General features: G+C 47.0%; 1 protein-coding gene across 1 annotated transcript in view; it reads left to right on the top strand.

Annotated features, from left to right (window-relative positions):
• OBSCN (obscurin, cytoskeletal calmodulin and titin-interacting RhoGEF) overlaps positions 1–23,622 on the top strand; it is a 655,700-nt gene that overhangs the window by 555,284 nt on the left and 76,794 nt on the right. The window contains exon 96 of the mRNA XM_069730488.1: positions 16,128–16,188. Coding sequence (XP_069586589.1) covers positions 16,128–16,188 — 61 coding nt within the window. The remainder of the gene's footprint in view (positions 1–16,127; positions 16,189–23,622) is intronic.

The following is a 23,622-nucleotide window of genomic DNA, read 5'->3' on the forward strand; positions in this document are numbered from 1 at the left end:
GGACAGGAGGAGCGGTACTGTGCAGTGTATATATACAGGAGGAGTGGTACTGTGCAGTGTATATATACAGGACAGGAGGAGTGGTACTGTGCAGTGTATATATACAGGACAGGAGGAGCGGTACTGTGCAGTGTATATACAGGAGGAGTGGTACTGTGCAGTGTATATATACAGGAGGAGCGGTACTGTGCAGTGTATATACAGGAGGAGTGGTACTGTGCAGTGTATATATACAGGAGGAGTGGTACTGTGCAGTGTATATATACAGGAGGAGCGGTACTGTGCAGTGTATATATACAGGAGGAGCGGTACTGTGCAGTGTATATACAGGAGGAGTGGTACTGTGCAGTGTATATATACAGGAGGAGTGGTACTGTGCAGTGTATATATACAGGAGGAGTGGTACTGTGCAGTGTATATATACAGGACAGGAGGAGTGGTACTGTGCAGTGTATATATACAGGACAGGAGGAGTGGTACTGTGCAGTGTATATATACAGGACAGGAGGAGTGGTACTGTGCAGTGTATATATACAGGAGGAGTGGTACTGTGCAGTGTATATATACAGGACAGGAGGAGTGGTACTGTGCAGTGTATATATACAGGACAGGAGGAGTGGTACTGTGCAGTGTATATATACAGGAGGAGTGGTACTGTGCAGTGTATATATACAGGAGGAGGGGTACTGTGCAGTGTATATATACAGGACAGGAGGAGTGGTACTGTGCAGTGTATATATACAGGAGGAGGGGTACTGTGCAGTGTATATATACAGGAGGAGTGGTACTGTGCAGTGTATATATACAGGAGGAGGGGTACTGTGCAGTGTATATATACAGGAGGAGGGGTACTGTGCAGTGTATATATACAGGAGGAGGGGTACTGTGCAGTGTATATATACAGGAGGAGGGGTACTGTGCAGTGTATATATACAGGAGGAGGGGTACTGTGCAGTGTATATATACAGGAGGAGGGGTACTGTGCAGTATATATATATATATATATATATATATATATATATATATATATATATATATATATACATATACACACACAGGAGTAGTGGTACTGTGCGGTGTATATATACAGGAGGAGTGGTACTGTGCAGTGTATATATACAGGACAGGAGGAGTGGTACTGTGCAGTGTATATATACAGGAGGAGTGGTACTGTGCAGTGTATATATACAGGAGGAGTGGTACTGTGCAGTGTATATATACAGGACAGGAGGAGTGGTACTGTGCAGTGTATATATACAGGACAGGAGGAGTGGTACTGTGCAGTGTATATATACAGGAGGAGTGGTGCTGTGCAGTGTATATATACAGGAGGAGTGGTACTGTGCAGTGTATATATACAGGACAGGAGGAGTGGTACTGTGCAGTGTATATATACAGGACAGGAGGAGTGGTACTGTGCAGTGTATATATACAGGAGGAGTGGTACTGTGCAGTGTATATACACAGGAGGAGTGGTACTGTGCAGTGTATATACACAGGAGGAGTGGTGCTGTGCAGTGTATATACACAGGAGGAGTGGTGCTGTGCAGTGTATATATACAGGAGGAGTGGTACTGTGCAGTGTATATACAGGAGGAGTGGTACTGTGCAGTGTATATATACAGGACAGGAGGAGCGGTACTGTGCAGTGTATATATACAGGAGGAGCGGTACTGTACAGTGTATATATACAGGAGGAGTGGTGCTGTGCAGTGTATATATACAGGAGGAGCGGTAATGTGCAGTGTATATATACAGGAGGAGCGGTACTGTGCAGTGTATATATACAGGAGGAGTGGTACTGTGCAGTGTATATATACAGGAGGAGTGGTACTGTGCAGTGTATATATACAGGAGGAGTGGTACTGTGCAGTGTATATATACAGGAGGAGTGGTGCTGTGCAGTGTATATATACACAGGAGGAGTGGTACTGTGCAGTGTATATATACAGGACAGGAGGAGTGGTACTGTGCGGTGTATATATACAGGACAGTAGGAGCGGTGCTGTGCAGTGTATATATACAGGGGAGTGGTACTGTGCAGTGTATATATACAGGAGGAGTGGTACTGTGCAGTGTATATATACAGGAGGAGTGGTACTGTGCAGTGTATATATATACAGGAGGAGTGGTACTGTGCAGTGTATATATATACAGGAGGAGTGGTACTGTGCAGTGTATATATATACAGGAGGAGTGGTACTGTGCGGTGTATATATACAGGACAGGTGGAGCGGTGCTGTGCAGTGTATATATACAGGAGGAGTGGTACTGTGCAGTGTATATATATACAGGAGGAGTGGTACTGTGCAGTGTATATATACAGGAGGAGTGGTACTGTGCAGTGTATATATATACAGGAGGAGTGGTACTGTGCGGTGTATATATACAGGACAGGTGGAGCGGTGCTGTGCAGTGTATATATACAGGACAGGTGGAGCGGTGCTGTGCAGTGTATATATACAGGAGGAGTGGTACTGTGCAGTGTATATATATACAGGAGGAGTGGTACTGTGCAGTGTATATATACAGGAGGAGTGGTACTGTGCGGTGTATATATACAGGACAGGTGGAGCGGTGCTGTGCAGTGTATATATACAGGAGGAGTGGTACTGTGCAGTGTATATATACAGGAGGAGTGGTACTGTGCGGTGTATATATACAGGACAGGTGGAGCGGTGCTGTGCAGTGTATATATACAGGAGGAGTGGTACTGTGCGGTGTATATATACAGGACAGGTGGAGCGGTGCTGTGCAGTGTATATATACAGGAGGAGTGGTATTGTGCAGTGTATATATACAGGAGGAGAGGTACTGTGCAGTGTATATATACAGGACAGGAGGAGCGGTACTGTGCAGTGTATATATACAGGAGGAGTGGTACTGTGCAGTGTATATATACAGGAGGAGTGGTACTGTGCAGTGTATATATACAGGAGGAGTGGTACTGTGCGGTGTATATATACAGGACAGGTGGAGCGGTGCTGTGCAGTGTATATATACAGGAGGAGTGGTACTGTGCAGTGTATATATATACAGGAGGAGTGGTACTGTGCAGTGTATATATATACAGGAGGAGTGGTACTGTGCAGTATATATATGCATTATCTCAGTAAATTAGAATACTTTATAACACCAGCTTGAAAAATGGTTGTAAAATCTGAAATGTCTGTTCAGTAATTTCACTCAATACTTGGTCCATTTGCATCAATGTGGTGTGACATGGGGGCGATCAGCCTGCGGTCGGTCAGTGGACAGCACAACTCACAAACAACGGGATGGAAAAGGTGAGAGGGAGACGTCACCTCTAGGGGATGGGGAGTAGTCACCACCTGAGCTCTGAGCGGAGCCTCCCCTAACTCCCCTAACTCTCCCTTCCCCCCGCTTCGTCCCTCTAATACTGCCCTGGATAGTGCGCTGGCCTCAGATAATGGAAACGGGGAAGGGACAAGGTGAGAAAACTCCACACTTAGCTTATGGACACCGCTGCTAACTCCACACCGCAGAAAACAGCAACTGCACTCCAATCACCAGACATGGCTGACAGCAGAGCGCTGCAACTGCCAGGCTGGACTCCATAAAGGACCTGTGTCACAACAGTCAGCTGATGCATCAGGTGACCTTATAAAGGGTGGTGGGAGTGGTCACCAGCAACCTCAGCTGACCCAGGAGCACTGCAGTAACATCAGATTGCCAGCAGGGGGGAATTCACATTAACCCCCAATGGTCCAAAAGGAAAAAAGTTTTAAACGGAGTGGAAGCAGAGATGCCAGAAAGCCAAAAACGGAACGTGACAGCCAGGTTGTTCTGATAGCAGCCTTCAGCTCGTCTGCATTGTTGGGTCTGGTGTCTCATCTTCCTCTTGACAATACTCCATAGATTCTCTATGGGGGTAAGGTCAGGTGAGTTTGCTGCCAATCCAGCCCAGTGATACTGTTGTTTTTACACCAGGTATTGGTACTTTTGGCAGTGTGGACAGAGGCCAAGTCCTGCTGGAGAATGACATTTACATCTCCAAAAATCTTGTCGGCAGAGGGAAGCATGAAGTGCTCTAAAATGTCCTGGTAGACGGCAGCGCTGACTTTGGTCTTGATAAAACCCAGTGGACCTACACCAGCAGATGACATGGCCCCCAAACCATCACTGATTGTGGAGACTTCACACCAGACCTCCAGCAGCTTGGATTGTGGCCTCTCCACTCTTCCTCCAGACTCTGGGACCTTGGACTACTGACAACAGTCCGGTTCTTTGTCTCCTTGGCCCAGGTAAGACTCTTCTGGCGTTGTCTATTGGTCATGAGTGGCCGGACACAAGGAATGTGACACTTGTAGCCCATGTCCTGGACACGTCTGGGTGTGGTGAAGCAATGACTCCAGCAGCAGTCCACTCCTTGTGAATCTCCCCCACATTACTGAATGGCCTTTTCTTAACAATCCTTTCCAGGCTGCGGTTATCCCGGTGGCTTGTGCACCTTTTTCTACCACACTTTTTCCTTCCACTCCACTTTCCATTAATATGCTTGGATACAGCACTGTGTGAACAGCCGTCTTCTTTACCAATGACCTTCTGTGGCTTCCCCTCCTTGTGGAGTGTCAGTGACGCCTTCTGGACATCTGTCAGGTCAGCAGTCTTCTCCATGATTGTGGAGCTGCTGAAACAGACTAAGGACATTTATAAACACTTAGGAGCCTTTACAGGTTTTTATTGTTAATTCTAATTTACTGAGATAATGACTTTTGGGTTTTCATTGGCTGTAAGCCATAATCATCAACATTAACAGAAATAAACACATGAAATAGATCACTCTGTGTGTAATGACTCTATAGAATATCGGAGATTCACTTTTTGATGATATTCTCATTTTGTGAGAAGCCCCTGGAAGTATTTGATTCTCTGCCGATTCTGCACGTTTTCCCTCCTACACAGAATGGGGAGGTCTGTAATTGTTATCGTCGGTACACTTCAACTGTGAGAGACAGAACCTAAGAATAAAATCCAGAGAATCACATTGTAGGATTGTTACATAATTAATTTGCATTTTATTGCATGAAATAAGTATGTGATCACCGACCGACCAGCGAGAATTCTGCGCTCACAGACCTGTTAGTGTTTCTGTAAGAAGCCTCCTACTCTGCACTCATTACCTGGATTAATTGCTCCTGTTTGACATCATTGCCTGTATAGAAGACACCCGTCCACACACTCTATCACACCCCAACCTCTCCACCATGGCCAAGACCAAAGAGCTGTCTAAGGACACCAGGGACAAAATGGTAGATGTGTGCTAGGCTGGAATGGGTGACAGAACAATAGGCAAGCAGCTTGATGAGAAGGCAACGACTGCTGGCACAATTATTATAAAATGGGAGAAACACAAGATGACTGACAATCTTCCTCAGTCTGGGGCTCCATACAAGGTCTCGCCTTGTGGGGTAAGGATGATCTTCAGAAAGGTCAGGAATCAGCCCAGAACTACGCGGGAGGACCTGGTCAGTGACCTGAGGAGAGCTCGGACCACAATCTCAAACATTACCGTTCATATCACACTACGCCATTATGGATTAACGACATCACTACATCCCGTGTGTTGTGCAGAGAGTCCGTGCACCAGTGACCAAGCAGACTGCTGGGGGAGCAAGAGCGAGATGAGTATGTGGTGGGTTGTTTTCTTTCATATGTGTATGTGATGTGTGCCTGCATATAGGGGGATATGTGGGTCCTCACACTGGTATATATAGGAGGCTATATGGGGCCTCACACTGTATATAAGAGGCTATGTGGGGGCTCACACTGTATATAAGAGGCTATGTGGGGGCTCACACTGTATATAGAAGGCTATGTGGGGGCTCACACTCTATATAGAAGGCTATGTGGGGGGCTCACACTGTATATAGAAGGCTATGTGGGGGCTCACACTATATAGAAGGCTATGTGGGGGCTCACACTGTATATAAGAGGCTATGTGGGGGCTCACACTGTATATAGAAGGCTATGTGGGGGCTCACACTCTATGTAGAAGGCTATGTGGGGGCTCACACTGTATATAGAAGGTTATGTGTGGGCTAATACTGTATATAGAAGGCTATGTGGGGGCTCACACTGTATATAGAAGGCTATGTGGGGCCTCACACTGTATATAAGAGGCTATGTGGGGGCTCACACTGTATATAGAAGGCTATGTGGGGGCTCACACTCTATATAGAAGGCTATGTGGGGGGCTCACACTGTATATAGAAGGCTATATGGGGGCTCACACTATATAGAAGGCTATGTGGGGGCTCACACTGTATATAAGAGGCTATGTGGGGGCTCACACTGTATATAGAAGGCTATGTGGGGCCTCACACTGTATATAGAAGGCTATGTGGGGGCTCACACTGTATATAGAAGGCTATGTGGGGTCTCACACTGTATATATAGAGGCTATGTGGGGGCTCACACTGTATATAGAAGGCTATGTGAGGTCTCACACTGTATATATAGAGGCTATGTGGGGCTCACACTGTATATAAGAGGCTATGTGGGGGCTCACACTATATAGAAAGCTATATGGGGCTCACACTGTATATAAGAGGCTTTGTGGGGGCTCACACTGTATATAGAAGGCTATGTGGGGTCTCACACTATATATAGAGGCTATGTGGGGGCTCACACTGTATATAAGAGGCTATGTGGGGGCTCACACTGTATATAGAAGGCTATGTGGGGTCTCACAGTGTATATATAGAGGCTATGTGGGGCTCACACTGTATATAAGAGGCTATGTGGGGGCTCACACTGTATATAGAAGGCTATGTGGGGTCTCACAGTGTATATATAGAGGCTATGTGGGGCTCACACTGTATATAAGAGGCTATGTGGGGGCTCACACTGTATAAGAGGCTATGTGGGGGCTCACACTATATAGAAGGCTATATGGGGCTCACTGTATATAAGAGGCTTTGTGGGGTCTCACACTATATATAGAGGCTATGTGGGGGCTCACACTGTATATAAGAGGCTATGTGGGGGCTCACACTGTATATAGAAGGCTATGTGGGGTCTCACAGTGTATATATAGAGGCTATGTGGGGCTCACACTGTATATAAGAGGCTATGTGGGGGCTCACACTGTATATAGAAGGCTATGTGGGGTCTCACAGTGTATATATAGAGGCTATGTGGGGCTCACACTGTATATAAGAGGCTATGTGGGGGCTCACACTGTATAAGAGGCTATGTGGGGGCTCACACTATATAGAAGGCTATATGGGGCTCACTGTATATAAGAGGCTTTGTGGGGTCTCACACTTATAAGAGGCTATGTGGGGTCTCACACTGTATATAAGAGGCTATGTGGGGTCTCACACTGTATATAAGAGGCTATGTGGGGCTCACAGTGTATATATAGAGGCTATGTGGGGCTCACAGTGTATATATGGAGGCTATGTGGGGCTCACAGTGTATATATAGAGGCTATGTGGGGCTCACAGTGTATATATGGAGGCTATGTGGGGCTCACAGTGTATATATAGAGGCTATGTGGGGCTCACACTGTATATAAGAGGCTATGTGGGGCTCATTCTGTATATAGGAGGCTATATGGGGCTCACACTGTATATAAGAGGCTATGTGGGGGCTCACACTGTATATAGAAGGCTATGTGGGGACACATCTATATATATAATTGCCTAAGGGTTTTTCCGTCTGTCTGTCTTTCTGTCTGTCTGTCCTGGAAATCCCGCGTCTCAGCGACGGGCACAGCATGGGCACAGTCTGCCGCGAATTCGCCTCGACCAATCAGCGACGGGCACAGTATCGACGTAGATGTCATAATGGTTGCCATAGTGACGATGATGTCATAAAGGTTGCCTCAACCAATCAGCGACGGGCACAGTCTGCCACGAATTCTGGAATCATCATTGTCCATATACTACGGGGACATGCATATTCTAGAATACCCGATGCATTAGAATCGGGCCACAATCTAGTACTTATATCAGAGGCTATATGTGAGCACATACTCTCTATAGGAGGCTGTATTTAGAGCTACAAATATATATAGAAAGCTACGGGGGTCATACTGTATATAGGAGGCTATGTGGGGGCTGGTATTGTATATAATGGCTATGTGGGACTCACTCTTTATGTAGGTTTATACTGTATATAGGGGCTATGCATTTGCTCATATGGTATATAGGGGGCTGTGTGGGGGCTCAAGCATATAGGGAGATATCAGCATACTTAATTCTGTTCAATTTTAAGTTATATAATTATTATTTTATATTAATTGTAGTTAATATTAACATTGAACAGAATTTATTTCAGACTATTTGTGTGGCCTCAACAACAGTTACGTTCTCTCATGTAGCCATTAAGGAAAATTAATTACCCACCTCTGATATATACCATCCTAAGTTATCCAGTATATACCATATGAAGTCTATATCAAAGTATATCACATGGTGTCCCTCGAACCTCAAGGTGTCGGATCCTTCACAGGCTTGCTGTGGTGCATAAACCTACTATTCGGCTACCCCTAAACAGTGTTCATGAGCAGAAAGGTGGCAGATGAGGTTTAACAATGATAAATGTAAGGTTATACACATGGGAAGAAGGAATCAATGTCACCATTACACACTGAATGGGAAACCACTGGGTAAATCTGACAGGGAGAAGGACTTGGGGATCCTAGTTAATGATAAACTTACCTGGAGCAGCCAGTGCCAGGCAGCAGCTGCCAAGGCAAACAGGATCATGGGGTGCATTAAAAGAGGTCTGGATACACATGATGAGAGCATTATACTGCCTCTGTACAAATCCCTAGTTAGACCGCACATGGAGTACTGTGTCCAGTTTTGGGCACCGGTGCTCAGGAAGGATATAATGGAACTAGAGAGAGTACAAAGGAGGGCAACAAAATTAATAAAGGGGATGGGAGAACTACAATACCCAGATAGATTAGCGAAATTAGGATTATTTAGTCTAGAAAAAAGACGACTGAGGGGCGATCTAATAACCATGTATAAGTATATAAGGGGACAATACAAATATCTCGCTGAGGATCTGTTTATACCAAGGAAGGTGACGGGCACAAGGGGGCATTCTTTGCGTCTGGAGGAGAGAAGGTTTTTCCACCAACATAGAAGAGGATTCTTTACTGTTAGGGCAGTGAGAATCTGGAATTGCTTGCCTGAGGAGGTGGTGATGGCGAACTCAGTCGGGGGGTTCAAGAGAGGCCTGGATGTCTTCCTGGAGCAGAACAATATTGTATCATACAATTAGGTTCTGTAGAAGGACGTAGATCTGGGGATTTATTATGATGGAATATAGGCTGAACTGGATGGACAAATGTCTTTTTTCGGCCTTACTAACTATGTTACTATGTTACTAGAAACGGTTGCAGTGGGCCCAGACATACATGAAGACTAATTTCCAAACAGTCTTGCTTACTGATGAGTGTCGAGCAACCCTGGATGGTCCAGATGGATGGAGTAGTGGATGGTTGGTGGAGGCCACCATTTCCCAACAAGGCTGCGACGTCAGCAAGGAGGTGGAGGAGTCACATTTTGGGCCGGAATCATGGGGAAACAGCTGGTAGGGCCCTTTAAGGTTCCTGAATGTGTGAAAATGACCTCTGCAAAGTACATAGAGTTTCTGACTGACAACTTTCTTCCATGGTCTAAAAGCAGAAACCAGGAGCAAAATCTTCATGCTGACAATGCCCCATCTCATGCTGCAAATAAACCTCTGAATCATTGGCTGCTATGGGCATAAAAGGAGATAAACTCATGGTGCGGCCGCCATCTTCACCTGACCTCAACCGTACAGAGAACCTTTGGAGAATCATCAAGCAAAAGGATCTATGAGGATGGGAGGCCGTTCACATCAAAACAGCAGCTCTGGGAGGGAAGAAATACAAGAAGAAACTCTCCAAAAACTCACAAGATCAATGGATGCAAGAATTGTGAAGGTGACATCAAAGAAGGCTCCTATGTTACCATGTAATATCTGATGTCCGTCTTACATATTGTGGAGACATGGGGGGCAGCAGATACCCTGGTCCACTAGCCAAAACTGCATGGACCAGGGATCATCCTGCCGAACACCTGCTCTCCTTTTACTGTGGGCATAATACTACTTAGACAACACAGGGTGAGGGCAAAACAGTGTGGCAATACTTTATTAAACCACAAAACAGACAAATAACATATAGAACAGTCCCAGCAAATACCCAGGATGGTGCAAAATTAGAGTCTCACCCTTCCGCTGACTCGCCGGGATAAGTGCAACTATGACTTCAGAGCTTCCAAGGCCGACTACCCCCACCTGTGCCACGCAGAGAGAGGAGGTAACAACAAGCTTCAGAAGCTGACAGTCCAATCAGGTACAAGGCCAGGTGGCTTGAGGGTCACAACCTGGCTTCTCTGAACATCTCCAAGGAGCCAGGTGATCGGTTTGTCCCATTCCTGATTTTCACAAACGTTTCCATGGGGCTCGGGTGACTGGTGGGTTCAAATCCTGACTACCCTAAACGTATCAATGGTTCAGTGATGGTCAATGGAGCAGTTCTGTATTCTTTCAGCTGGGGTCGTGGTCCCATAAGCTAGAATCCTATAGAATGTGTCAATGTCACGACTCTGTTGCTTATGTCTCAGGACCAGGGGCTCCTTCCCTGTACCTAACACTAGGGTCGACCTAGCTTGTCCTGCTCCCCAAATTACTTCTGATGATGAAAAAAGCCGGGACCACGTACATTGTCTTAGTTCCTGAATCTGCCCTCATTCTGTACCCTTAACCCACCCAGTGAAGAGAGGAATATTAATGTACCGTAATACAACAACCAAATTAACACTGGTGACTGGTGTATTATCTGATGTCTGTACTGTACACATAGTGTAAAATGCACTGGTTACATATGATCCTGTATGTGGTATACTCTATGTGCAGACATCACATAGTATATACAGGATAATGTGTGACACTGGTGTAATATCTGATGTCTGCAGTCCCAGTGTAATATCACATCTCCTGTATCTGACATCTGTATCCCAGTATATTATACCAGTATGTGCTGTACTGTGTACACATGCATCCAGTTTATATACAGGATAATATGTGACTGGTGTATTATCTGATGTCTGTACACAGTGAAATATATTAAGGTCACATACTATCCTGTATATAATATGATGGATCTCTTCACCCATCCTCTGTATCTAGCTATCGCCCTATATCACCTCTCCCCTTTGCCTCCAAACTACTGGAACAGCACGTCTACCTTGAACTGTCCTCCCATCTCTCTTCTTGCTCCCTCTTTGACCGCCTACAATCAGGTTTCCGGTCACACCATTCCACTGAAACTGCCCTAACTAAGGTCACCAATGACCTCTTAACCGCCTAGAGCAAGCGACACTACTCTGTCCTCCTCCTCCTCGACCTGTCGGCTGCCTTTGACACAGTGGACCATTCCCTATTATTACAGACCCTCTCATCCCTTGGCATCACAGATTTGGCCCTATCCTGGATCTCATCATACCTAACAGACCGGACATTCAGCGTCTCCCACTCACACACCACCTCCTCACCTCGCCCCCTATCTGTCGGAGTCCCACAAGGTTCAGTCCTAGGGCCCCTGCTCTTCTCCATTTACACCTTTGGCCTGGGACAGCTCATAGAATCTCACGGCTTTCAGTATCATCTCTATGCTGATGACACACAGATCTACATCTCTGGACCAGATATCACCTCCCTACTAACCAGAATCCCTCAATGTCTATCCGCTATTTCATCCTTCTTCTCGCTAGATTTCTGAAACTTAACATGGACAAAACAGAATTCATCATCTTTCCCCCATCTCACGTGACCCCCCCAACGAACCTATCCATTACAGTGTGTGGCTGCCCACTCTCCCCAGTCCCACAAGCTCGCTGCCTCGGGGTAATCCTTGACGCTGATCTCTCCTTCACACCGCATATCCAAGCCCTTTCCACTTCCTGCTGACTTCAACTCAAAAATATTTCACGAATCCGTTCATTCCTCAACCAAGAATCTGCAAAAACCCTAGTCCATGCCCTCATCATCTCTCGCCTTGACTACTGCAACCTCCTGCTCTGTGGCCTCCCCTCTAACACTCTTGCACCCCTCCAATCTATTCTAAACTCTGCTGCCCGACTAATCCACCTGTCCCCCCGCTATTCCCCAGCTTCTCCCCTCTGTCAATCCCTTCACTGGCTCCCCATTACCCAGAGACTCCAGTACAAAACCCTAACCATGACGTACAAAGCCATCCATAACCTGTCTCCTCCATACATCTGTGACCTCGTCTCCCGGTACTTTCCTACACGCAACCTCCGATCCTCACAAGATCTCCTACTCTACTCCCCTCTTATCTCCTCTTCCCACAATCGTATACAAGATTTCTCTCGCGTATCACCCCTACTCTGGAACCCTCTACCCCAACATATCAGACTCTCGCCTACCATCGAAACCTTCAAAAAGAACCTGAAGACCCACCTCTTCTGGCAAACCTACGACCTGCAGTAATCACCGATCGACCAAACCGCTGCATGACCAGCTCTACCCTAACCTACTGTATTCTCACCCATCCCTTGTATATTGTGAGCCCTCGCGGGCAGGGTCCTCTCTCCTCCTGTATCCTCACCCATCCCTTGTATAATAATAATAATAATAATCTTTATTTATATAGCGCCAACATATTCCGCAGCGCTTTACAGTTTAACAGTTTCAAACACAAAAGTCATAAGTAACAACGTTAACAATACAATAATTAAAGCAAAATAAGACGACCCTGCTCGTGAGAGCTTACAATCTACAATGAGGTGGGGAGATACAAAGTACAGGTGTGTATTTACAATGATGTATTTACAATGATGGTCCGGCCATCTTCAGGGGGTGGGGAATAGATGGAGATAGTGAATGGGCTACACACACACAAACATAAAATGACTTTGATTAGTGAACGTGATAGGCCGCTCTGAACAAATGTGTTTTGAGCGAGCGCCTAAAACTATGCAAATTATGGATGGTCCTAATATCTTGGGGTAGAGCATTCCAGAAGATTGGCGCAGCACGGGAGAAGTCTTGGAGTCGGGAGTGGGAGGTACGGATTAGTGCAGAGGTTAATCGAAAGTCATTTGCAGAGCGCAGTGGTCTGTTAGGCTGATAGACAGAAATGAGGGAGGAGATGTATGGGGGTGCCGCACTGTGGAGAGCTTTGTGGGTGAGGACAAGTATATTGTGAGCCCTCGCGGGCAGGGTCCTCTCTCCTCCTGTATTCTCACCCATCCCTTGTATATTGTGAGCCCTCGCGGGCAGGGTCCTCTCTCCTACTGTATCCTCACCCATCCCTTGTAGATTGTGAGCCTTCGCGGGCAGGGTCCTCTCCTCCTGTATTCTCACCCATCCCTTGTAGATTGTGAGCCCTCGCGGGCAGGGTTCTCTCTCCTACTGTATCCTCACCCATCCCTTGTAGATTGTGAGCCTTCGCGGGCAGGGTCCTCTCTCCTCCTGTATTCTCACCCATCCCTTGTAGATTGTGAGCCTTCGCGGGCAGGGTCCTCTCTCCTCCTGTATTCTCACCCATCCCTTGTAGATTGTGAGCCCTCGCAGGCAGGGTCCTCTCTCCTCCTGTATTCTCACCCATCCCTTGTAGATTGTGAGCCTTCGCGGGCAGGGTCCTCTCTCCTCCTGTATTCTCACCCATCCCTTGTAGATTGTGAGCCCTCGCAGGCAGGGTCCTCTCTCCTCCTGTATTCTCACCCATCCCTTGTAGATTGTGAGCCTTCGCGGGCAGGGTCCTCTCTCCTGTATCCTCACCCATCCCTTGTAGATTGTGAGCCTTCGCTGGCAGGGTCCTCTCTCCTCCTGTATTCTCACCCATCCCTTGTAGATTGTGAGCCCTCGCAGGCAGGGTCCTCTCTCCTCCTGTATTCTCACCCATCCCTTGTAGATTGTGAGCCTTCGCGGGCAGGGTCCTCTCTCCTGTATCCTCACCCATCCCTTGTAGATTGTGAGCCCTCGCAGGCAGGGTCCTCTCTCCTCCTGTATCCTCACCCATCCCTTGTAGATTGTGAGCCCTCGCGGGCAGGGTCCTCTCTATTCCTGTATCCTCACCCATCCCTTGTAGATTGTGAGCCCTCGCGGGCAGGGTCCTCTCTCCTCCTGTACCAGTTGTGACTTGCATTGTTTAAGATTATTGTACTTGTTTTTATTATGTATACCCCTTCTTACATGTAAAGCGCCATGGAATAAATGGCGCTATAACAATAAATAGTAATAATAATAAGTGTATCCACAATATATCATATACCAGTACAGATCAGCTAATTGATGCACAGAAGTGAAGGGTGGGCCGTTACTCATGGGCCACTGTGGTGTGCTTGCCCCCAGGCTAAAATTTGCCCGCCAGCCCCTACTCTGGGTACACAAGGTTCCCCTGCTCACGCCTGCCCATGTCCAGGCCCGTTGGAAGTTTACCAATGACCGTCTGGATGAAACATAGGAGACATGAGAGAAGGTCATGTGGTCAGATGATACTAAATTGGAACTTTTTGGTATCGACTGCACTTGCCGCGTTTGGAGGAAGAAGAAGGAGGAGTACAACTGTAATAGCACCATCCCAAACGTGAAGCATGGTGGGGGAAACATCATACTTTGGGGGTGCTTTTCTGCCAAGGGGACAGGACGACTGCACGGTATTGAAGAGAAGATGAATGGGGTCCTATATCGCGAGATTTTGGCCAACAACCTTCTTCCCTCGCTAAGAGCATTGGAAATGGCTCGTAGCTTCATCTTCCAGCATGACAATCACCCGAAACACAAAGCCATGGCAACTAAGGAGAGGCTCCGCAAGAAGCATTTCAAGGTCCTGGAGTGGCCTAGCCAGTCTCCAGACCTGAACCCAATAGAAAATCTTTGGAGGAGCTAAAACTCAATGTTGCCCAACGACAGCTCCGAAATCTGAAAGATCTGGAGAAGATCTGTATGGAGGAGGGGGCCAATATCCCTGCTGCAGTGTGTGCAAACCTGGTCAAGAACTACAGGAAATGTCTGGCCTCTAATTGCAAACAAAGGTTTCTGGACAAAATATTAAGTTCTGTTTTTCTATTGTATCAAATACTTGTTTAATGCAATAAAATGCAAATTAATTATATAAAAATCCTACAATGTAATTTTCTGGATTTTATTTTTAGATTCTGTCTCTCACAGTTGATGTGTGCAGAACGATAAAGACTACAGACCTCTCCACAGGGCCGGCTCCAGGTTCTCATGGGCCCTGGGCGAAAGAGTCCCGGTGGGCCCCTTTAACACATACCACAATTCATAATGCACGGATACGGCAGAGAAATATAGGTATAGTACAATGCCAAAGATTTCACTTCTTACATTACATGAGTGATATCTATTGTGCATTCTACATTAGCTCAGAAACCTATACAGAATAATGAGCCCCATATATTGCTCCAAACAGAATAATGAGCCCCATATATTGCTCCAAACAGAATAATGAGCCCCATATATTGCTCCAAACAGAATATTGAGCCCCATATATTGCTCCAAACATTAAAAAAAATGAAATGCCTCTTGTTGCTTGTCGCTGCTCTGGACTCCTCAGCGTCGACTTCTTCCTGCTCTCTGTGCTGCGCCTGCTCAGGCAGAGGGTGCGCACTGGTGACATCATCGCGCCCTCTGACCTGAACGTCACAGTATGGAAGACGCTGCAGCGCTGGAACCGGGAGAGGTAAGTATCGCAAGTGCCGGGGCCCGGAGCAGGCGGGGGGTCCACTCGCGGGGGCCGGCACTATAGCCCACCAGTGTCCCCGTCTGCGAGTGGGCCCCCTGCCTGCTGAGGGCCCCGGCACTTGCCCAGGTGCTGACGCCGGCCCTGCCTCTCCATTCTCTGTAGGCGGGAAAACTTGCAAAATCGTCCGCGTATCACATACTTATTTTCCCCACTGTATGTGTTCTGGTCTGTGCGTCCGCGTCACTGTCTGTGCCTCTGTGTCCGTGTTCATATATCCAGGCGTCTACCTTTACATCAGGGTCCGTGCGTCACTTGTGACGGCTTTATGTGTTGTGCGTCGGAGATCAATGTGAACGCTCCTCATTGCCCTTAATGGTGTCAGATGTTGCGGGGAAGAACTGCTGGATCGACTCTTCCGGAATCACACAATCACGGAGAGGGAGGTAGGAGAACATCCGTCCAATCCGCCATGTATGCTCCTAACGGAAACCACAAGTCTGTGCAGCGTGCGGTCGCTCCTGGCATCGCCTCCACTTCCCTCTGGAGTTTTTTGCGCTAGTGTATCATCTGCATTTTCACCCTTCACTCAATCCTTCCCTTGAACAACACAGCAGCACTGAGCTGCAGCGCCATCTCCCTCCTCTCCCCTCCTGACTGCCTACTATTCACATGTTTTATTCCAGGGGAATTTTTGGGAACTGAGCAGATTTGTCATTGTATGAGGAGATCCTGCACTTACAGGGAGGGGATCTGCAACAGGCTGCAAGTAGGGGGCAGCGGCAGGAGGAGATCTGCAACAGGCTGCGAGGAGGGTGAAGCCGCAGAATGGGGAAGTGACCGCAGGGAGGGGATCTGCAACAGGCTGCAAGTAGGGGGCAGCGGCAGGAGGAGATCTGCAACAGGCTGCGAGGAGGGTGAAGCCGCAGAATGGGGAAGTGACCGCAGGGAGGGGATCTGTAACAGGCTGTGGGGAAGGGGCAGCTGCAGGAGGAGATCTGCAACAGGCTGCGAGGAGGGGGAGATGCTGCAGAATGGGGAAGTGACCGCAGGGAGGGGATCTGTAACAGACTGTGGGGAAGGGGCAGCTGCAGGAGGAGATCTGCAACAGGCTGCGAGGCGGGGGAGATGCTGCAGGATGGGGAAGTGACCGCAGGGAGGGGATCTGTAACAGGCTTCAAGGAGGAGTCAACTGAAGGGAGAGCGAGGCTGCAGGGAGGGGGCAGCTAAGTAAATTGTAGGTTTTCTGCTAATAACACATACAGTCGTGTGAAAAAGTGTTCACCCCATTCCCGATTTCTTAATCTTTTGCATGTTTGTCGCAGTTAAATGTTTCTGATCACCAAACAAATATAAATATTAGAGAAAGATAACACAAGTAATCACAAAATGCAGACAAAATGCAAAATCACCTGCAGGGTCCTGTGTGAAAAAGTGATTGCCCTCACCTTCCCTAAAAACATAAATTAACTGAGGTTTATCACATCTTTGGGAAGCTGAGTTCACATTCCCTAGCCACATCCATGTCTGATTACTGTCACACCTGTTCTCTATCAAGAAATCACTTAAATAGGACCTGCCTGACAAAGTGAAGTAGACTACAAGGTCCACAAGAACTAGACATCATGCTGTGATCCAAAGAAATTATGGAACAAATGAGAAACAAAGTAATTGAGATCTATCAGTCTGGAAATGGTTTTTAAGCAATTTCTAAATCTTTGGGACTCCTGCAAATCACACCGAGTCATTATCCACACATGGCATAAATATGGAACAGTTGTGAACTGTTTGTGGAGTGGCTGGCCAACCAAAATTACCCTAAGAGTGCAGTAAAGACTAATCCAAGAGGTCACAAAAGAGCCCACAACAGCATCCAATGATTTGCATGCCTCACTTGCCTAAATTAAGGTCAGTGTTCATGACTCCACCATAAGAAAGAGACTGGGCAAAAATGGCCGAGTTCCAATACAAAAACCACTGCTCAGCAATAAGAACATAAAGGCTCGTTTCAGTTTTGCCAGAAAACATCTTGATGATCCACAAGACTTTTAGGAGAATACTCTGTTGACTGAAGAGAGAACAGTTGAACTTTTTGAAAGGTGTACAGTACAGACCAAAAGTTTGGACACACCTTCTCATTTAAAGATTTTTCTGTATTTTCATGACTATGAAAATTGTACATTCACACTGAAGGCATCAAAACTATGAATTAACACAAGTGGAATTATATACTTAACAAAAAAGTGTGAAACAACTGAAATTATGTCTTATATTCCAGGTTCTTTAAAGCTGCCACCTTTTGCTTTGATGACTGCTTTGCACACTCTTGGCATTCTCTTGATGAGCTTCAAGAGATAGTCACTTCATAGGTGTGCCCTGTCAGGTTTAATAAGTGGGATTTCTTGCCTTATAAATGAGGTTGGGACCATCAGTTGTGTTGTGCAGAAGTCTGGTGGATACACAGCTGATTGTCCTACTGAATAGACTGTTAGCTGCTTTTTTCTTGCCATAATACAAATTCTAAGTAAAGAAAAATGAGTGGCCATCATTACTTTAAGAAATGAAGGTCAGTCAGTCCGAAAAATTGGGCAAACTTTGAAAGTGTCCTCAAGTGCAGTGGCAAAAACCATCAAGAGCTACAAAGAAACTGGCTCACATGAGGACCGCCCCAGGAAAGGAAGACCAAGCGTCACCTCTGCTTCTGAGGATAAGTTTATCTGAGTCACCAGCCTCAGAAATCACAGGTTAACAGCAGCTCAGATTAGAGACCAGGTCAATGCCACACAGAATTCTAGCAGCAGACACATCTCTACAACAACTGTTAAGAGGAGACTTTGTGCAGCAGGCCTTCATGGTAAAATAGGAAACCACTGCTAAGGACAGGCAACAAGCAGATGAGACTTGTTTGGGCTAAAGAACACAAGGAATGGACATTAGACCAGTGAAAATCTGTGCTTTGGTCTGATGAGTCCAAATTTGAGATCTTTGGTTCCAACCACCGTGTCTTTGTGCGATGCAGAAAAGGTGAACGGATGGACTCTACATGCCTGGTTCCCACCGTGAAGCATGGAGGAGGAGGTGTGATGGTGTGGGGGGGCTTTGCTGGTGACACTGTAGGGGATTTATTCAAAATTGAAGGCATACTGAACCAGCATGGCTACCACAGCATCTTGCAGCGGCATGCTATTCCATCCGGTTTGCGTTTAGTTGGACCATCATTTATTTTTCAACAGGACAGTGACCCCAAACACACCTCCAGGCTGTGTAAGGGCTATTTGACCAAGAAGGAGAGTGATGGGGACTACGCCAGATGACCTGGCCTCCACAGTCACCAGACCTGAACCCAATCGAGATGGTTTGGGGTGAACTGGACCGCAGAGTGAAGGCAAAAGGGCCAACAAGTGCTAAGCATCTCTGGGAACTCCTTCAAGATTGTTGGAAGACCATTCCCAGTGACTACCTCTTGAAGCTCATCAAGAGAATGCCAAGAGTGTGCAAAGCAGTCATCAAAGCAAAAGGTGGCTACTTTGAAGAACCTAGAATATAAAACATAATTTTGGTTGTTTCACACTTTTTTGTTAAGTATATAATTCCACATGAGTTAATTCATAGTTTTGATGCCTTCAGTGTGAATTTACAATTTTCACAGTCATGAAAATACAGAAAAATCTTTAAATAAGGTGTGTCCAAACTTTTGGTCTGTACTCTTTGTCCCATTACATCTGCCATAGAAGTAACACAGCATTTCAGAAAAAGAACATCATACCAACAGTAAAATATGGTGGTGGTAGTGTGATGGTCTTGGGCTGTTTTGCTGCTTCCGGACCTGGAAGACTTGCTGTGGCAAATAGAACAATGAATTCTGCTGTCTACCAAAAAATCCTGGAAGAGAATGTACGGCCATCTGTTCGTGACTTCAAGCTTGGGTTATGCAGCAGGACAATGATCCAAAACACACCAGCAAGTCCACCTCTGAATGGCTTAAGAAAAGCAAAATTAAGACTTTAGAGTGGCCTAGTCAAAGTCCTGACCTTAATCCGATTGAGGTTATTATTTATTATTGTTAATTATTTCTATAGCACCATTGATTCCATGGTGCCGTACATGAGAAGGAGTTACATACATAGTAACATAGTAACATAGTTAGTAAAGCCAAAAAAAGACATTTGTCCATCCAGTTCAGCCTATATTCCATGATAATAAATCCCCAGATCTACGTCCTTCTACAGAACCTAATAATTGTATGATACAATATTGTTCTGCTCCAGGAAGACATCCAGGCCTCTCTTGAACCCCTCGACTGAGTTCGCCATCACCACCTCCTCAGGCAAGCAATTCCAGATTCTCACTGCCCTAACAGTAAAGAATCCTCTTCTATGTTGGTGGAAAAACCTTCTCTCCTCCAGACGCAAAGAATGCCCCCTTGTGCCCGTCACCTTCCTTGGTATAAACAGATCCTCAGCGAAATATTTGTATTGTCCCCTTATATACTTATACATGGTTATTAGATCGCCCCTCAGTCAGCTTTTTTCTAGACTAAATAATCCTAATTTTGCTAATCTATCTGGGTATGGGTACAAATTACAGATATCAGTTACCGTAAGCAAACTAACAATGACAGACTGATACAGAGGGGCGAGGACCCTGCCCTTGGGGGCTTACATTCTACAGGATTATGGAGGAGGAGACAGTAGGTCGGGGGTTGCAGTAGCTCCGATGGTGTTGAGGTGGCCGTGTGGTCATTACAGGCTGTAAGCTTCTTTGAAGAGATGGGTTTTCAGGTTCCGTCTGAAGGATCCAAATTTGGTGGATAACCGGACGTGTTGGGGCACAGAATTCCAGAGGATGGGGGATATTTGGGAGAAGTCTTGTTGGCGATTGGGTGAGGAGCGAATAAGTGTGGAGGAGAGAAGGAGGTCTTGGGAGGACCGGGGATTACATGAAGGAAGATATCGGGAGATTATTTTACTGTAACATTAAAAAAGCGGTTCATGCTCACAAATCTCCAATGGGGCTGAATTACAACAATTCTGCAGTGATGAGCAGCCAAAATTCCTCCAGAGCATTCTAAAAGACTCATTGCCAGTTATCACAAACACTTTATTGCAGTTGTTGCTGCTAATAGCGGTCCAACCAGTTTCCAGGTTTAGGGGCAATCACTTTCTCACACAGGGCCCTGGAGGTTTGGATTTCTTTTTCCCTGAATAATAAAGACCTCATTTATAAACTGCATTTTGTGATTACTTGTGTTATCTTTGACTAATGTTTACATTTGTTTGGTGATCGGAAACATAAGTGCAAAAGAATACACCACTGTATTTCACAATTTGTAGTAATCTATATACTGACATCAGACATTAGACCACACCCCTTATACTCCAGCACCGCCCCTCATCTATCACCGCTGACAACCTGCCTGTATACATGTGAGAGGTTATCAGCCCCGCCCCCGGTAATGACATCACTGATATAATGATGAGACCACGCCCCTTATACTCCAGCCCCGCCCCTCATCTATCACTGCTGACAACCTGCCTGTATACATGTGAGAGGTTATCAGCCCCGCCCCTGGTGATGACATCACTGATATAATGATGAGACCACACCCCTTATACTCCAGCCCCGCCCCCTCATCTATCACATAGTGTGGTGTCTGTACATGCTCTGGGCTCAGCTGTGCTGTCAGTGATCACATGGTGCAGTGTCCGTGCTCTGTACATGCTCCGGGCTCAGCTGTGCTGTCAGTGATCACATAGTGTGGTGTCTGTGCTCTGTACATGCTCCGGGCTCAGCTGTGCTGTCAGTGATCACATAGTGTGGTGTCTGTGCTCTGTACATGCTCCGGGCTCAGCTGTGCTGTCAGTGATCACATAGTGTGGTGTCTATGCTCTGTACATGCTCCGTGCTCAGCTGTGCTGTCAGTGATCACATAGTGTGGTGTCTGTGCTCTGTACATGCTCCGGGCTCAGCTGTGCTGTAGAGTGATCACATAGTGTGGTGTCTGTGCTCTGTACATGCTCCGGGCTCAGCTGTGCTGTCAATGATCACATAGTATGGTGTCTGTGCTCTGTACATGCTCTGGGCTCAGCTGTGCTGTCAGTGATCACATAGTGTGGTGTCTGTGCTCTGTACATGCTCCGGGCTCAGCTGTGCTGTCAGTGATCACAGTGTGGTGTCTGTGCTCTGTACATGCTCCGGGCTCAGCTGTGCTGTCAGTGATCACATAGTGTGGTGTCTGTGCTCTGTACATGCTCCGGGCTCAGCTGTGCTGTCAGTGATCACATAGTGTGGTGTCTGTGCTCTGTACATGCTCCGGGCTCAGCTGTGCTGTCAGTGATCACAGTGTGGTGTCTGTGCTCTGTACATGCTCCGGGCTCAGCTGTGCTGTCAGTGATCACATAGTGTGGTGTCTGTGCTCTGTACATGCTCCGGGCTCAGCTGTGCTGTCAGTGATCACATAGTGTGGTGTCTATGCTCTGTACATGCTCCGTGCTCAGCTGTGCTGTCAGTGATCACATAGTGTGGTGTCTGTGCTCTGTACATGCTCCGGGCTCAGCTGTGCTGTAGAGTGATCACATAGTGTGGTGTCTGTGCTCTGTACATGCTCCGGGCTCAGCTGTGCTGTCAATGATCACATAGTATGGTGTCTGTGCTCTGTACATGCTCTGGGCTCAGCTGTGCTGTCAGTGATCACATAGTGTGGTGTCTGTGCTCTGTACATGCTCCGGGCTCAGCTGTGCTGTCAGTGATCACAGTGTGGTGTCTGTGCTCTGTACATGCTCCGGGCTCAGCTGTGCTGTCAGTGATCACATAGTGTGGTGTCTGTGCTCTGTACATGCTCCGGGCTCAGCTGTGCTGTCAGTGATCACATAGTGTGGTGTCTGTGCTCTGTACATGCTCCGGGCTCAGCTGTGCTGTCAGTGATCACAGTGTGGTGTCTGTGCTCTGTACATGCTCCGGGCTCAGCTGTGCTGTCAGTGATTACATAGTGTGGTGTCTGTGCTCTGTACATGCTCTGGGCTCAGCTGTGCAGTCAGTGATCACATAGTGTGGTGTCTGTGCTCTGTACATGCTCCGGGCTCAGCTGTGCAGTCAGTGATCACATAGTGCGGTGTCCGTGCTCTGCACATGCTCCGGGCTCAGCTGTGCTGTCAGTGATCACATAGTATGGTGTCTGTGCTGTGTACATGCTCCGGGCTCAGCTGTGCTGTCAGTGATCACATAGTGTGGTGTGCATGCTCTGTACATGCTCCGGGCTCAGCTGTTCTGTCAGTGATCATAGTGTGGTGTCTGTGCTCTGTACATGCTCCGGGCTCAGCTGTGCTGTCAGTGATCACATAGTGTGGTGTGCATGCTCTGTACATGCTCCGGGCTCAGCTGTTCTGTCAGTGATCATAGTGTGGTGTCTGTGCTCTGTACATGCTCCGGGCTCAGCTGTGCTGTCAGTGATCACATAGTGTGGTGTCTGTGCTCTGTACATGCTCTGGGCTCAGCTGTGCTGTCAGTGATCACATAGTGTGGTGTCCGTGCTCTGTACATGCTCCGGGCTCAGCTGTGCTGTCAGTGATCACATAGTGTGGTGTCCGTGCTCTGTACATGCTCCGAGCTCAGCTGTGCAGTCAGTGATCACATAGTGTGGTGTCTGTGCTCTGTACATGCTCTGGGCTCAGCTGTGCTGTCAGTGATCACATAGTGTGGTGTCTGTGCTTTGTACATGCTCCGGGCTCAGCTGTGCTGTCAGTGATCACATAGTGTGGTGTCTGTGCTTTGTACATGTTCTGGGCTCAGCTGTGCTGTCAGTGATCACATAGTGTGGTGTCTGTGCTCTGTACATGTTCTGGGCTCAGCTGTGTTGTCAGTGATCACATAGTGTGGTGTCC

Source organism: Ranitomeya imitator, chromosome 6 (assembly GCF_032444005.1).
Source record: "Ranitomeya imitator isolate aRanImi1 chromosome 6, aRanImi1.pri, whole genome shotgun sequence".
NCBI classification, from domain to species: Eukaryota; Metazoa; Chordata; class Amphibia; order Anura; family Dendrobatidae; genus Ranitomeya; species Ranitomeya imitator.